Source organism: Amaranthus tricolor, chromosome 2, assembly GCF_026212465.1.
Source record: "Amaranthus tricolor cultivar Red isolate AtriRed21 chromosome 2, ASM2621246v1, whole genome shotgun sequence".
Taxonomy (NCBI): Eukaryota; Viridiplantae; Streptophyta; class Magnoliopsida; order Caryophyllales; family Amaranthaceae; genus Amaranthus; species Amaranthus tricolor.
In genome coordinates, this window is record NC_080048.1 from 15,822,540 (window position 1) to 15,836,761 (window position 14,222).

At 30.9% G+C, this 14,222-nt stretch overlaps 1 protein-coding gene and 1 long non-coding RNA gene across 2 annotated transcripts; one reads left to right on the forward strand and one right to left on the reverse strand.

Annotated features, from left to right (window-relative positions):
• Nucleotides 1-6,514: 6,514 nt before the first annotated feature.
• LOC130805040 (uncharacterized) lies at nucleotides 6,515-8,836 on the reverse strand. The gene is made up of 3 exons (XR_009040132.1): nucleotides 8,640-8,836; nucleotides 7,368-7,469; nucleotides 6,515-6,722 (listed from the first exon to the last, which is right to left on the reverse strand). It is a non-coding gene; the product is annotated as an uncharacterized LOC130805040 (long non-coding RNA).
• Nucleotides 8,837-11,896: 3,060 nt separating this feature from the next.
• Nucleotides 11,897-13,828, forward strand: LOC130805041 (uncharacterized protein At5g23160-like). Its single transcript, XM_057669640.1, has 2 exons — nucleotides 11,897-12,379; nucleotides 13,062-13,828. The coding sequence occupies exons 1-2, from the start codon at nucleotides 11,993-11,995 to the stop codon at nucleotides 13,479-13,481; spliced, it is 807 nt and encodes a 268-aa protein (XP_057525623.1). The 5' UTR covers nucleotides 11,897-11,992; the 3' UTR covers nucleotides 13,482-13,828.
• Nucleotides 13,829-14,222: the final 394 nt, after the last annotated feature.

Genomic DNA, 14,222 nt, shown 5'->3' on the forward strand with positions numbered 1-14,222 from the left:
AAGTCTGTTGTCGGGTGTCAGTCACTAAAAGTTACTAAGATCATTATAAGAGTTATTTTATGAAGTCGTCTACTGAACCAAACAACTAATATTGATTACTGATTGGAACTTGGTCGATGTACATTTAATTATTTATAGCTTCGACTAAATCTAAAATTACCTTATTGAAACTACCCCAAATAATAGGCTTTTAGATTAATAATACATTGATTACTAACATCATCATCATCATCCAACCCAATATATCCCGCTCATAGAAAAAACTATGGACAGGGTCTGGGGAGGGAAGGACGGCGACAACTCATACCCATAGAGGAGAGCACGACCAATGGAGTCCCCGGCTCAAGAAAGATACGGAGACGTAGCTACACGAGTAAGATAAAAAGGCCTATAAATAAAAATAAGTAGACCCACCTACAAAATAAAATAAAAGGGGACAAAAAAACTAATAAAATAAACGAGAGGAGCAGGATGGCAAGAACATAAAGAGGTAATCTACGAGGACATCAGTAATCTAAAATATGAATATGAGCCTCCAACTACCCCTATCCTTAGTCAGACCCTCGGAGTGGTTTAGCTCACGCAAGTCAACTTTTATCTCCGTCAACCTCTCCATCCCTTTGAATGTCGATCCCAAATACTTATACTTGGTCGTACATTTAACAACTGTTTCTCCAATGGACACCTCTGGTTCACCTACCAGTGCTGTCCCACTAAAGTCACATCACAAATACTCAGTCTTCGTACAACTAATGCGCAACCCTTTACCTTCTAAAGCTTCCCTCCACTCATCCAATTTATTACTAACCTCCTCTCTAGTTTCTATTACTAGCACTATGTCGTCCGCGAAAAGCATGCACCACGATATTGTCTCCCAAATAGATTGAGAAATCTCTTCCATAATGACAGTAAAAATGAAAGGGCTTAGAGCTGATCCCTAATGTAGCCCAACTTTAACCGGGAAAGGCTCTGTTATCCCCACCGGTGTTTGAATGTTAGTCTACACTCTATCGTACATATCCCGTATAGCCTCAATGTATACTGAAGAAATACCTCTAGCCTTAAGGCTATTTCAGATGACGCCTTGTGATATGCTATCATACGCTTTCTCCAAGTCAATAAACACCATATGTACATCTTTCTTTCGCTCCTATATTTCTCCAAGTCATTTTTTACTAACAACCTTTATAATATCTTATATATACATACCCACACAACTTAACATAATAATATTTGATTTAACTTCACAACTTAACATAATAATATTTGATTTAACTTCTTAGTTATAAAATTCTTAGTTGTCCCATGACTCTTTTGATTGCTATTATGTCTGAACCCATAATAATCATCAAAATATGCACATCATAAGTGATTCATCTCCCAAAGCCATAACAAGAAAAAATGATTAAAAAAATAATCAACTTGACGTGAATGTTGAGGCAAGAACATAACTCAAGGATTCAAGTATTGCCTTTCTTTGGGTATGAATGGCGTCAAGAAAAACGAGAGTAAATCTTATTCAAACAAAAGAAATGTTTGAACTTTGTAATTATTATTGATTACGTGACAAAAGAATGGGGAAAAGAATCAAAGATGGATTAGAGTTTAAATTATCAAACGCAACATATAAAATTAGAAGAAATTGCAGTTTAGGAGAATATGAACAGGGACGAGACAAATTTCTGTGATTCTTCGTAAAATATGAGTGAAGGGAAAACGATCGGTTAAACAAGTGGACGTATTTATATTATTAATAAAAATTATAAGTGCTCGTATAATAACGTAAAAAATAAAAGTTGAAAGGAATCTAATAGTTCATTGATAAAAATGTAATCCAAAGTTTACAATGGTTTTAATTGATCAAATACATAACACTTTTAATCAAATAAATTTCTATATAGAAAAACTCATGATCATTACAATGGAGATATAACATTGAAGTCTTCCCTCTATCAAATCATTGTTTGATATAACCTCTTCTGATAGGGTCTTTAGATCTAGTGTGGCTTTGAAATATCGATAAGTTTAATACCATTAACTGTATTAGCATGACTGACACATGTGATGACATCATATACCTTTTTATCATTAAATTGATTATAAGACTTCAGACTCTCACCATAAGAAACTTTACAATACAATATATGGGTAGATCAAAATCTAATAAATAAATAGAATAACTCTATAATATAAAGATAATAAATTTTATCTGTAACTAAAAATTAAAATGCAAAAATAAAGAGATTCGAGACTTGCTATCAATCATAAAGTTGATAGTAGCCCTAAAATTAACAATAGAGGCTAGGATTTTGTTTGTGAGAAAAAAAATAAGGAAGCTAGGGTTTTGGCTTAGCAATTTGCTTTTATTAAGAATTAGGGTTAAAATGTTATCAAACGATATTTAACTCTAATAATCAATTATTTTTTTCCTAAAATGTTAAAATGTTAAATATTACCCAACTTAAAACAAAATTGGTTCACAAAGCTAACTCCAACTCAAGACAAAATAACACAATGTTACATATCTAGAAGAAGTTGCTAAATAAGTACTCATAACATTTATATATAAATAATAATTATAAATATTATTTTCACAAAATATTTTTCTGAAATCCTAACCGTCATAATTTACCTTGCACATATGGGCTAGATATTTTGTCAATTTGATCCAATATTCACTTTTTGTGACCCTTTAGGATTATCCAATTAATTCAATTGACATAATCGCATTGGAGCTATTCTACAGCAATCAACATACATATATTAAACTCATACTTTCTCCGTCTCAATGAGAATGCACTCAAATTATTTGGGTGGAATTTAAGAAAAAATAAAATTTAATTAGAGAATAAGACAAAAAACATGTGAATGATAGAAACGAGTAGTTAAAATGGAGAGATAAAATAAATTTGTCAATGAGATTTAAAGAAAGAAAGTGACTTCTTTGCCCAAAAAAAAAAGAAAAAAGTGCAAAATGAGTAGGAAAACCTAAAATAAAAAGAGATGTAAATTCAAAGGGACATAGGGAGTAATAAATATCTACATATATTAATTATCCTAAATGTAATTAATACTTCCTTAACCCCACTCAATTTGCTAAATTTTCTATTTTAGTCTGTCTTACTTAATTGCATCATTTTTATTTTTGGACAATGGCACACCACTTTCTTTTAATCTCATCCATATATTTTAACTCTTTTTTGATTTTATCCACATAGTTTATTATCGCTCTTCATTTATTATCATTATTCACTTTTTTGAAAAAAAAACCTCACACTTTCTATTTGCTTCAATTTTAATAGAGCAAAAGGAGTACATATTATCGATATTGGGTTGAAACATAATCCTTCATATTTAATGTATGGTTAGAATATTTTTAAAGATGTAAATATTAAATTCATAGAATTCAAAAAATGATATTTGAAACAAAAATGTAATCAAAAGCCACTTTATATCTTGCAAAACCCCTCCATAATAACGTATGTAAAAAAGAAGCATCCTACTAACTTTCCAAAAAAAGGAAAAAAATTCTAACATATATAACTAGATAATATCCGTGAATTACTTGTATTGATTTCTCTAAAATATCTATATGGATTAAGAAAATAAAATTTCTAAAACAAATTATTGGTCTATCATATACTTTTAGAATTTATTTATAGAATAAAAAATACTCATATCAAATTGGAAGGAAATTTTTTCTTCATAGAGTGACACCTATATATTTTTTAGGTGAATTACTTTTAATTGATAATATCCGTGATAATATCCGTGAATTACTTGAATTAGTATAGTTTTCATAAATATATTAAATGTACTTTAGTTGTTGATTTTTTTATAAAATGAATATATTCATTTTTTGAGATATTATCAATGGTACCCTTATACTATAGCAAAATATCAATGGTACCCCAGTTAATTTCAATCGTACCCCCCAAGTATATGCTAATTACAATGATGTTCCAAAATATCAGTATGATCGCATATTTGGGATTTGGGTTGAAAGGGTTGAACTTCTTCGTAGTTGTACTGCTGAGCCTACTCATTCTGAAATCTTCTGGAATGTTTGTAAGGATGTAACTAAATATTCATCTCTTCTTATGAAATCTAATTTAAATCTTTCAGTTTATATGGGAAATATTGTTGGTAAAACTTATACTGGTGTTTATCATGTTAACGTCACTTTTCATTACTACCTATTTGAGAATTTTGATCAAAAAAAGGGGAATTTGGTTGATTTATATGGAAATTCAGCAGATTTAATACTACCCATTTCCAAAAATTTGCCATTAAATGATGGGTTATGGTTTGAAATTCAGAATTCTACTGATTTTCAAATGAAGGAATTGGTAATCCCTAGGAATGTTTATAGAGCTGTATTAGAAATTTATGTTTCATTTCATGAAAATGATGAATTTTGGTATACAAATCTTGATAATGATTATTTAATGGCTAATAATTTGAGTTTGCCTGGAAATGGTCCTTTTAGGGAGGTTTTAGTGAAGTTAGATGATGATTTAGTAGGAGCTGTTTGGCCATTTACTGTGATTTTTACTGGTGGAATTAATCCCCTTCTTTGGAGACCAATTAGTGTCATTGGATCATTTGATTTACCCTCTTACGACATCGAAATTACTCCGATTTTGGGTAAATTATTGGATGGAAACCCACATAGATTCGAGTTTTGTGTTACGAATTCGCTCTTTTCTGCATATTCGGGTTGATCATTGTTGGACTTGAGATGAAGCAGCCATGGATGGAGAGCAGGAAGAGGAAAGGGAAAAGGGAAGAAGAATAAACTAACCATAGTTAGGTTAAATTCAAAATTTAACGGACATTTAACGGAAAAATCATTAATAGTGTCACGGTTGTAATTAGCATATACTTGGGGGATACCATTGAAATTAACTGGGGTACCATTGATATTTTACTATAGTATAGGGGTACCATTGATAATATCCCTTTTTTTTTATCATCATATCAATTTGGAAGGAACAAGTGTGACACCTAAATATTTTTTAGGTGAATCATATGAGTGTTTTATTTTAATAATAATTATAAATCGATATATACTTTCTCTGTCTTGTTTTGCACCTATTTTCGTATTAATTGTCCTACTAATTTTGCATTCGTTTATTTTGTTTGGTAATGGTCTCATACTTTTGTTAATCTCATTCAATAATTTATTATCATTATTAAGGCTGAATAAAGTTTGGTTTAAACTATAAATCAAATTGGACCAAATTGTAATTTTAGTATTTGGTTTGGTGTATGGTCTAAATGGCCTGATCTGTTTTTTTTTCAAAAAAATTTATGGTATATGGTTTGGTCTCGGTTTTTTATTTTTTAGACCAGAGACCAAACCGAACTATGATCGAAAAATCATATTTTCTTAAAAAAAATATAGGTTGCTACCTAGATATTTTGAGATATAGTTATTTTTATGTAACAATATATACTAAAATGATGTTGATACAATCAACAAATTACAAATTATTATATGTGGTGTTTGTAGGTGTAAAATGTTTGCATAAACACATATATTAATTCAGAAAAAAATAAAAATAATATATATGTAAAATGTTTGCATAAACACATACATTACAAGTGGTCCGGTTCGATTTGAAAATTTTCCAATCGAAATTTTTGGTTTGGTTTGATTTTTGCGTTAGGTCATACCAAATGGACAGTGTTTGTTGGATATTTTGAGTATATAAAGACCTAGATTACACATACTATGTACGAAATATAGTAGTGGGACAATATGCAATATATAGCAAGTCTAAAATATGCCTAATAAATAAAACGCAAATTGAAAAACTCTGGGAAAGCAGCGACTTGTCGCCTACAAGCAATGAGTCGTCGCTTGTTGAAAGCAGGGTCTCAAATTAAAGACAGAGCCCAAAGCCAACTCAGCGTTTATGTGAAAGTCGAGTCAGCTTTAATGGCGACGACTCGTCGCCAGGCTGCGACGACTCATCGCCTATCCCATGTCTTGTTTTTATGGTTTCGCTAGTTTTAGTTCATTAGTGATGTTTGTTATCAATCATTACTAATGTATGTTAACTACTTCTAGTGGTTAGTAATGATAAATCATTACGTTGATTCATTGATAAGCTTTGGTGAATCAACCTTTTGGTTCATAGGCTTTGTTTGGTAAAACACACTTGTTTCAAAAGAAGATATTAGTTCACCCTTTAATCTATAAATAGAGGGAGTGTGCAAAGGGCATTCCACCTATGAAACCCTTCATTCTTAAAATACATTTTCTGAATTTATCTATAAACATACATTGTTCATGCTTCTCTTTTGCATGTTGGGTATAAAGAGAGTTATAAACTCTTTATACATTATCATAAGTTAATTATCCATCTACAATGTGTCTTTACTTTTGTAATGTCCTTTGTGCTAGTATATTATTATGTAGGTTGTATCTCGTTAACTTAATCATCATCCCAAGCACCTTTATATATATATATATATATATATATATATATATATATATATATATATATATATATATATATATTGTCTTTGATTACTACATTACATTCACAAATTTTATCAATCGTAACATACAAAATATCTAATAATATTCAAAAAATATCATTGTCATCATATTACAATACAAAACTAAAAACCAAAGTAAAATGTCTTCACAACTGCTTTTGGATGCTTGTATTTGGTACTTGTGATTGGCGTACTCGTTTCTTGGTGGCCACCTAAACACAAAAAGTAATGCATATTATTTAAGTCTTTAGCAGACGCCCTAAGACTATCTTCAATAATCTTTCCCTTGCTTACATCAACTATGTAACTAGTATTAACAACTAAAGTACTGTATTGAACATCAAATATTATGCTTGACAGCACAAAACATCAATAGCACAAAAACAAGCAGAAATCAGAAACAACAAGTCAGCAACAACATATCAGAAAAATCACAATCAGTAACAACAAATCAGAAAATGAGCAGAAATCAGAAACAGCAAGTCAGCACAATCTGATCAGAAACAGATCAGAAAATGAGCAGAAAAAACAGCAGCACATTCAGATCAAGAGAACAGCACAATCAGATCAGAAACAGCAAATCAACACAAATTAGCAAAAAAAACAGCAAGTCAGCACTACAGAAAGATCAAAACAGCAGCACAGTCAGCAGTACAGAAAGATCAAAACAGCAGCACAATCAGCAGAAAAACCAGCACAAATCACTTGTACAGATCTGTTCTTACTGCAGCAACAAATCAGCACTTTCAGATCAGCACTGCAGCACATGATCTGTTCTCACAGATCAGTACAACATCAACTACGGCACCACAAATCAGCAACTACAGCATCAACTGCGGGAAGAAAAAATTGCTTACCACAAAATGTTGGGTAATTGGTTCTAGGAACGTGTCATTCTTTTTCTTATGATACTTTATAAAGAATTCAACTGGTCCCGTTTCTTGATCATGCTCCCGAAACTGAAACCAAAAATTTATAGATATTTTAGAGATAACGTATCTATTACTTAGAGTAATCAATTTATTACAACTTACAAATTTCTCACGCTCATTTGCAAATGAACTAGAGTCACATGTATGACCATGCAACACTAATGCTCTACTTGCTACTCTTTTTTTTTTTATTATTTTTTATCGATATTTCACTCATTTTTTGCCTTTTTTTGTTGATTGTTGTTGTGTGTTCTGTGTAGCGGTTATTCATTCATTTGCTAAAACACATAGTCTACTTCCTTCTATTTGCAATTTCCAAGATGTCAACTACATTGGCCGAAACCAGCTCTGTAACTTCCCTTATTCTTTACCTTACTTATATCAACTTAATGAACAATATGGGTCATTGCATTGAGGTCATTCCTAAACGGGCATTTACTATATTTCCTCTCCTCAAGTATCTCATGTACGCTCCCTCGTAAGTTCCTTTTTCCTGACTCTAATGACAGCAAATCAGTAAGGACTTAAATCAATCCTCTGACCCAAAAACCATGTCTTTTGGGGATGAGCTTTTGGTTTAAGACCAAGGCCTAGGTCGGGCTGAGCTAGCAGGCCAACTTTTATGTAAGACTTCTCTTTGATTCGTTCTTTTATGTGGAAATGAACATGTATCGTTCTTTGCATCACACTCAATTTAGGACAAATTACCCAGTTTTCATGCCATTCTATGTCTTAATCTATGGAACAACGAACAAATCCACTGACACTCTTCATGAAAAGTCTGTTCATCCCAGCACGCTAAACATTTCCAGTCACACATCAAAGAAACATAGAAATTATGAATAAATTAAAAGCATTCCAGTTTACCTCTAGAACTATTATAGACATTGATATTTGATAATAATCAATAACAAACATATCTAAAGTAACATTCAACACTGCCAATATAATCTCTACCTTTATTCATTAGTGCCTATATAATGTTATCAACTAAAATTGTTTGTTCATCTCCCAGTAGCAATTTTTCGGTTTACAGTACAATAGAACATCAAAATCATTGAAAACGAAATTCATTGAATTACATTACAGTACAACATCAAAAATCACTGAAAAAAATTTCAAATTAAAGAAAAAGAAACGAAATTCATTGAAAACGAAAATTAAAAGAATGAATGCAATAATCAAAAGAAAAATTACCTGAATTAGAAGATTTGGGATAATTTTGGAAAGGTAAGTGAAAAAGTTTGAAGAATTTTGGTTGTGAGGAGTGAAAAAACGAAAATTAGGGCAGAAATAGTTGATGTAGCGCCGTTTGTGGTGCAGGAATGAATAAAGAAGGAAGATGAATAGTCTGTGAATAAACTGCGCCTAAATGAGTAACATTTGAGTTTTATTTTTTTAATTAGCTAAACGCTTATAAGGGTGAGTAAGGACGCTTATACCCACGTGCGGGTAGGAATGGTTATGGGGCGAGTTTGGAGCAGATTTGATTAGGCCCGGACTTAAATCCTTTTATTTTTCAAAAATCTAAACCTGGATCCGGACCATAAGGGTCCTTTTAAACCCAGACCCAGACCCTCCGGATCTGACGAGTCTAGGGTCTTCAATAGGTCCTTAATAGGTCATAAACAAAGTCTCTTTGATTTGTCAAAATTAAACCTTTTGCGAGTCTTTTTGTATTTTTGTAAGCAACTTATTATCGTATTACAAACACTTGTTCGAGTCCATGAAATTCAAATACAAAATAATTACTAAAAAGTAAAAACACTTGTCTAAATGCATAATTAAAAACCAAATATAAAAGAATAAAAGAGATACATAGTTTATATTTCATAACATTATAATCAATTTTGATCAATCTTCTTCAACTTCATCAAGATCCTAAAAGAAATATCAAACAATTATAAGTTAGTTTTCCAATAAAGAAAAAGTAAATCAAAATAAAACCATTAAAGTTAAAGCATACTAGTCGTTAATCGCATCTATTTGTCGTTCTTTATCAACATTCGAATCATCAATTACTGTGGAGCAAGCATAAACATCATCCGAAGAACCTTAGAAAGAGATTTAAAAAAAAAAAACAAATTAAGATCACCAACCAAAAACAAACACAATACTAAATCAGTAAAAGTTAGACTTTTACCTTTTATGTCTTCCATCATCCAATTTTGTAAACACATTAATGCTTCCACAGTTCGTGAATGAAGTCTTGAACGATGAGGGCTAATAACTCTTCCTCCGGTACTAAAAGCACTTTCTAAAGCAACAGAAGAAACAGGGATGGCAAGAATATCTCTCGCAATCTTTTGCAAAGTCGGATACTTCGTATTTACTTTCCATCAATAAAGGACATCCAAATCCTCATCATCCGATAATGGTTCTTCCTCTAAATCAAAATCCAATTCACACCTATTCACCTTTCTAACCTCATTTCTCTTAGATTGAGAAAATTCATCTTGTGCACCGTCTATAGAACTTGGTGCACGTCGTTTCCTACTTTGTCCAATATCATTCACATTTTTCACAATATCACTTTTCCTTTGATACTCCACAACCAAATTATCAAGACACCTACGAACTCTTGCTAATTGCATATCAACCTCATTACCATCAAAAAAACATCCTAAAATAAAACTCCACACAATCCAGTAGCAATAGCCAAAAGTTCACATATATGATCCGAATACTTGTCAAATTTTTCAAGCATATTTTCTGTCATCAATCTAAGTGAGGCATACAACTTCATCCATACAAACCCTTCTTCATTTAAACATACATACAAGCTACAACTTCTTCATTCATGACCATTATCAAATTTAATAACATACAAACCCTTCTTTATTTAAATTTATGAATAAACTTATTACAAAATTAATATCAGAATTTATTACAAAATTTATTCAACCAATCATCTAATAATTTTATTTTAGAATGGCGTACAAACTACAAATCAGAAATTCATATGAAAAAATGGAGTACCTTGAAAGACCCAGACCCGGACTCGTCAAATATTTTTTGGATCCAGATCCGACCCGGATCCGATGGGTCTCAAAAAGTAAGACCCATACCATTAAAAAAGGGGAGGGTCCAAGGCGGGTCCAACAGGGTTCTGGAGCCATGACCATCCCTAAGTGTGGGTAATTGTTTACCTAAATTAGATATATTTGTCTATGGAATGTTGTTCCCCACACTTATAAGTGAGGCATTATTCTTGCACTTAACAAGCGTGACCAAATGCAAATATCTTACCACAATTAATTAAGCGTGGGTAATTAAGTGTAGGTATATGCAATTTTTTGTAGTGTTTGTGGGAGAAATTATCACAATAGGAAAGTGTGTGAACGCCACCTACAAATATTGAGTTTTCGAACGACATTTATTGTCGCAATCTTATCTTCAAGGTGTTCATTTTGGTGATCTACAAAGTAAGGAGTTCCATTGCCATTCACACAACAGAAATACAAATCAGTTTGTTTTATTTATATTTGCATTGTATTTCCAATAATGTTCACCCCTAATCTCTATATATTCTAATTACTTATTTTTATCATCTACTTATTTTTATTTTTCAACTCAGTTTTTCTTTTTTAATATATCACCCAAAAAATTATAGATACATTCTCAAATGGACGAGATGTATAATACAATGGTACAAATGGAGTAGCAAAGTAGGAATAGTGATTTACTAATTAAATCACCCGTGAATATATACCTAATTAAAGATGGGATTTTCTTAGCATTGTACAACACGGGAACGTGAAGAAGGTGCTTTATTTTGACCAACACACGGAGTTTTGCTTATTGGTGGTTAGTGTATACCCACAAAGACCTAAAGTCACCCTCCTTTTGTGGGTCCTTTGCTACGCAAATGTACAACAATTTCTTCAACAAAATAATTAAAAATAAAAAATTATACTTGTTCAATAGTTCACATTATAAGATTAATATATTAATTTGATGTTCATATTTATTAAAATTTTAAATTTGAATTAGTCTTTTCTTGTATAAAAATGCTAAAGAATGAGATTTGGGAAGATCAAGTATTTGCTATTTCTAAATAAACTTGATTCGTTAAAAAAAATATATATTATTACTAGTGTTGTAAAGGGACTTTTGCATTAGAAAACTAAAAAAATACTCCAACATGTGAGTAAGTGCGTGTTTTAAGATAATAAAAATTCTATTCTTAAAGGGAGTATTAATAAACAAAAATTTGAAAGATATATTGGATGCATTTGTAATTATAAAAAGCCTAAAAATCATAAATTAATAACAATTTTCGTTTATAAAACCGTCTCATGATGAGTTTGACCCATATAATTAACTTCTCTTTGATCACTTTAAATTCATAAAAATCATTTTAACACACTAAATATAAATATAATGAGTCAGCACAATAAAGTCTCATTTAAAAAATAGTAAAATTAATATTGATATTTAGATCGTAATGTAGAAGCCAAATCAAGGTAAATGATGTCATTTTCTAGCCACTAATGTTTTGAAAAATCAAAACATTGGAAAAATTTTGAAGCAAAAGCTTAGTCTCCTCCATGAAGTCTAACCAAATCCAACACCTTCAAAAAATAAAATCCTCTTGTCTAAGCCATTTTTCTTCTTTATGGGTTAAACCATCATCTCCTTCATCTATGTCTATGGCTCCAAATCAGAAGATTTCTCAACAAAAAAGACCCAAAACTAATGGCTTCCTCTCTTGTTTTGGGTTCTCCTCTAAGAAAAAGCCTAAAAAGGGCGGTCCCGGAAAGAAGTTCAAGTTAAATTGGCCTAAAATCAAAGTTATAACAACGATTAATAAGCGAGATATGATCTTTGATCCAAAATCAGCTGCTCTTAAAGCAAGTCATAATATCATGCGTGAAGCAACAAAAGTTCACCAACAACTTAAGTTGATTGACCATCAAACCACAAAAACCCAAGAGGTATGTATTATTTTGTAATACTCCATTTATGTGTACGCACAAATTTCACCTTAATACCTCTTTTGTAAATTGTTGTCACAAAAGGCGGTCGTCCGGGCTATTTAGCGTTTAAAAGCGACACCATATACCATCACTAGCTAATTCTCTGATAATTTATTTATTACATGCTAGCTTAAGAAAAAGGATGAGCTAACTGAAAATAAAAATTCAAAATCTTTTCTAAAAAAGTGACATTTTCTCTTTAATAATTTATTGATGATAACAGTATTAATTAGAATGATGTTCTGGCCAGCCACCATGAAATTTGGTGTAGATCGAGGTATTTACCTATCAAGATAAAATTTAAGATTTTGTGGGGTTGATACATTGGAGTTGGTTTCGCTTAGAATTTGTGTTGATTTTTGCTTATATATTTTTATAATTGGTTCGACTTTAAATCAAATAATATTGAGTTTGGTTAAAACTTAAAGGATCTAGTTTGACTTTAAAATTTATATCAGATTATAAAATATAAAATTATAAGTCAAATAAAATAACATATAAAGTGTCTTGGAATGATTTTGCTTTTATTACATTGATCCAATAATAATAATAACAATAATAATATATTCTAAATTGATAAAAATATCAAAATTTTTGTTCCAATGAAATAATCATGAATGTTTTTTAAATGTTTCCTCAGCCAAATATGCTCACTAAAAAAAGGATCCCTCACCAACAAGAAGACACAGAAAGTCATCCTAAGACTGAATCAACATATTGTGATACATGTCACAGAAAGGATTCCAGTGCTCCTAAGGCAGTCAAACAGTGCATTTTGACGAAAAAAGTTACAAAGGATTCTATGATTGGGGTCTCGATAATGCTGTCGATGCTAATAATCTTGCTGATTTGGGGTCGGATTTGCGCAATTTTATGCATGTCCGCATGGCTATATTGCTTACCACTTCTCCGGCCTGTAAATAGAGCGGTTATTGTACCTGATCATACAGAAAGAAAGTTGGCTATAATAAATCATTCGAACTCAGAAATGCACAAGAAGAAAATTGTGTTACAAGGTCTTCTTCAAAGAGATCACAAATCTGCGTTTGCTATTTCGTGACAAGTCCAAGTATTAGGGAAGTGTGTTATATTAGTCATACACTTATAAATCTCAGGTCAAGCAATTATATATATTCATAACAAGATCAGCTACTTATATTAGGAGTTTTGTCACTTGCAAGTGTGTCCAATTCATTCTATTATTCTCTCTTTTTGTTTTATAAAATTTTTGTTACGTATTGTAGATATATACATATTATACTTTAAAAAAAATCAATAATTGTAGAAAATGTAAGAGTACACTAGTTAGATTATTAGCAATATAACATGACTACTACTAGTACATATATTTGGCTTTGAAACACTTATATTCATATATATTCAATGCAATACATGATATTGTTAATATACGGTGTGTTTTTATGTATTTTATGTTTTATTTTTTTGTACTCTCTGTGACAAAACAGTGAAAAACGTGATTATTTGTATTAAAAATTTTTTTTTTAGATGAAGATAGGAGACTTCTTTTGCGTGAAGTTAATGAAATGTGGTTTTCCTTTTATTTGATCTTTGTGAAATTTAGTTAGAATTTATTTTAAGTGGAAAAGGGTAATGTTTGTTTTATTTCAAAGTAGAATTTTTCACATTTTTAGTTAAATAGTTGTCGAATTCAAGTCTTAAGATTGAATGCAGCGGTAGACTCAGGACTTAATGTATGGGGTTACACAACATAAAATCAAAGCATAATTAATGTAAGTTATAAGCTCGAATTAAATATTAGGGACAATAATATGTGAATATA

Excerpts from the sequence above, each read along its gene's own strand:
- LOC130805041 (XM_057669640.1), top strand. The coding sequence starts at position 11,993 with ATGAAGTCTAACCAAATCCAACACCTTCAAAAAATAAAATCCTCTTGT. Across the intron at positions 12,380-13,061 it reads AAACCACAAAAACCCAAGAG|CCAAATATGCTCACTAAAAA; the intron begins GTATGTATTATT and ends ATGTTTCCTCAG.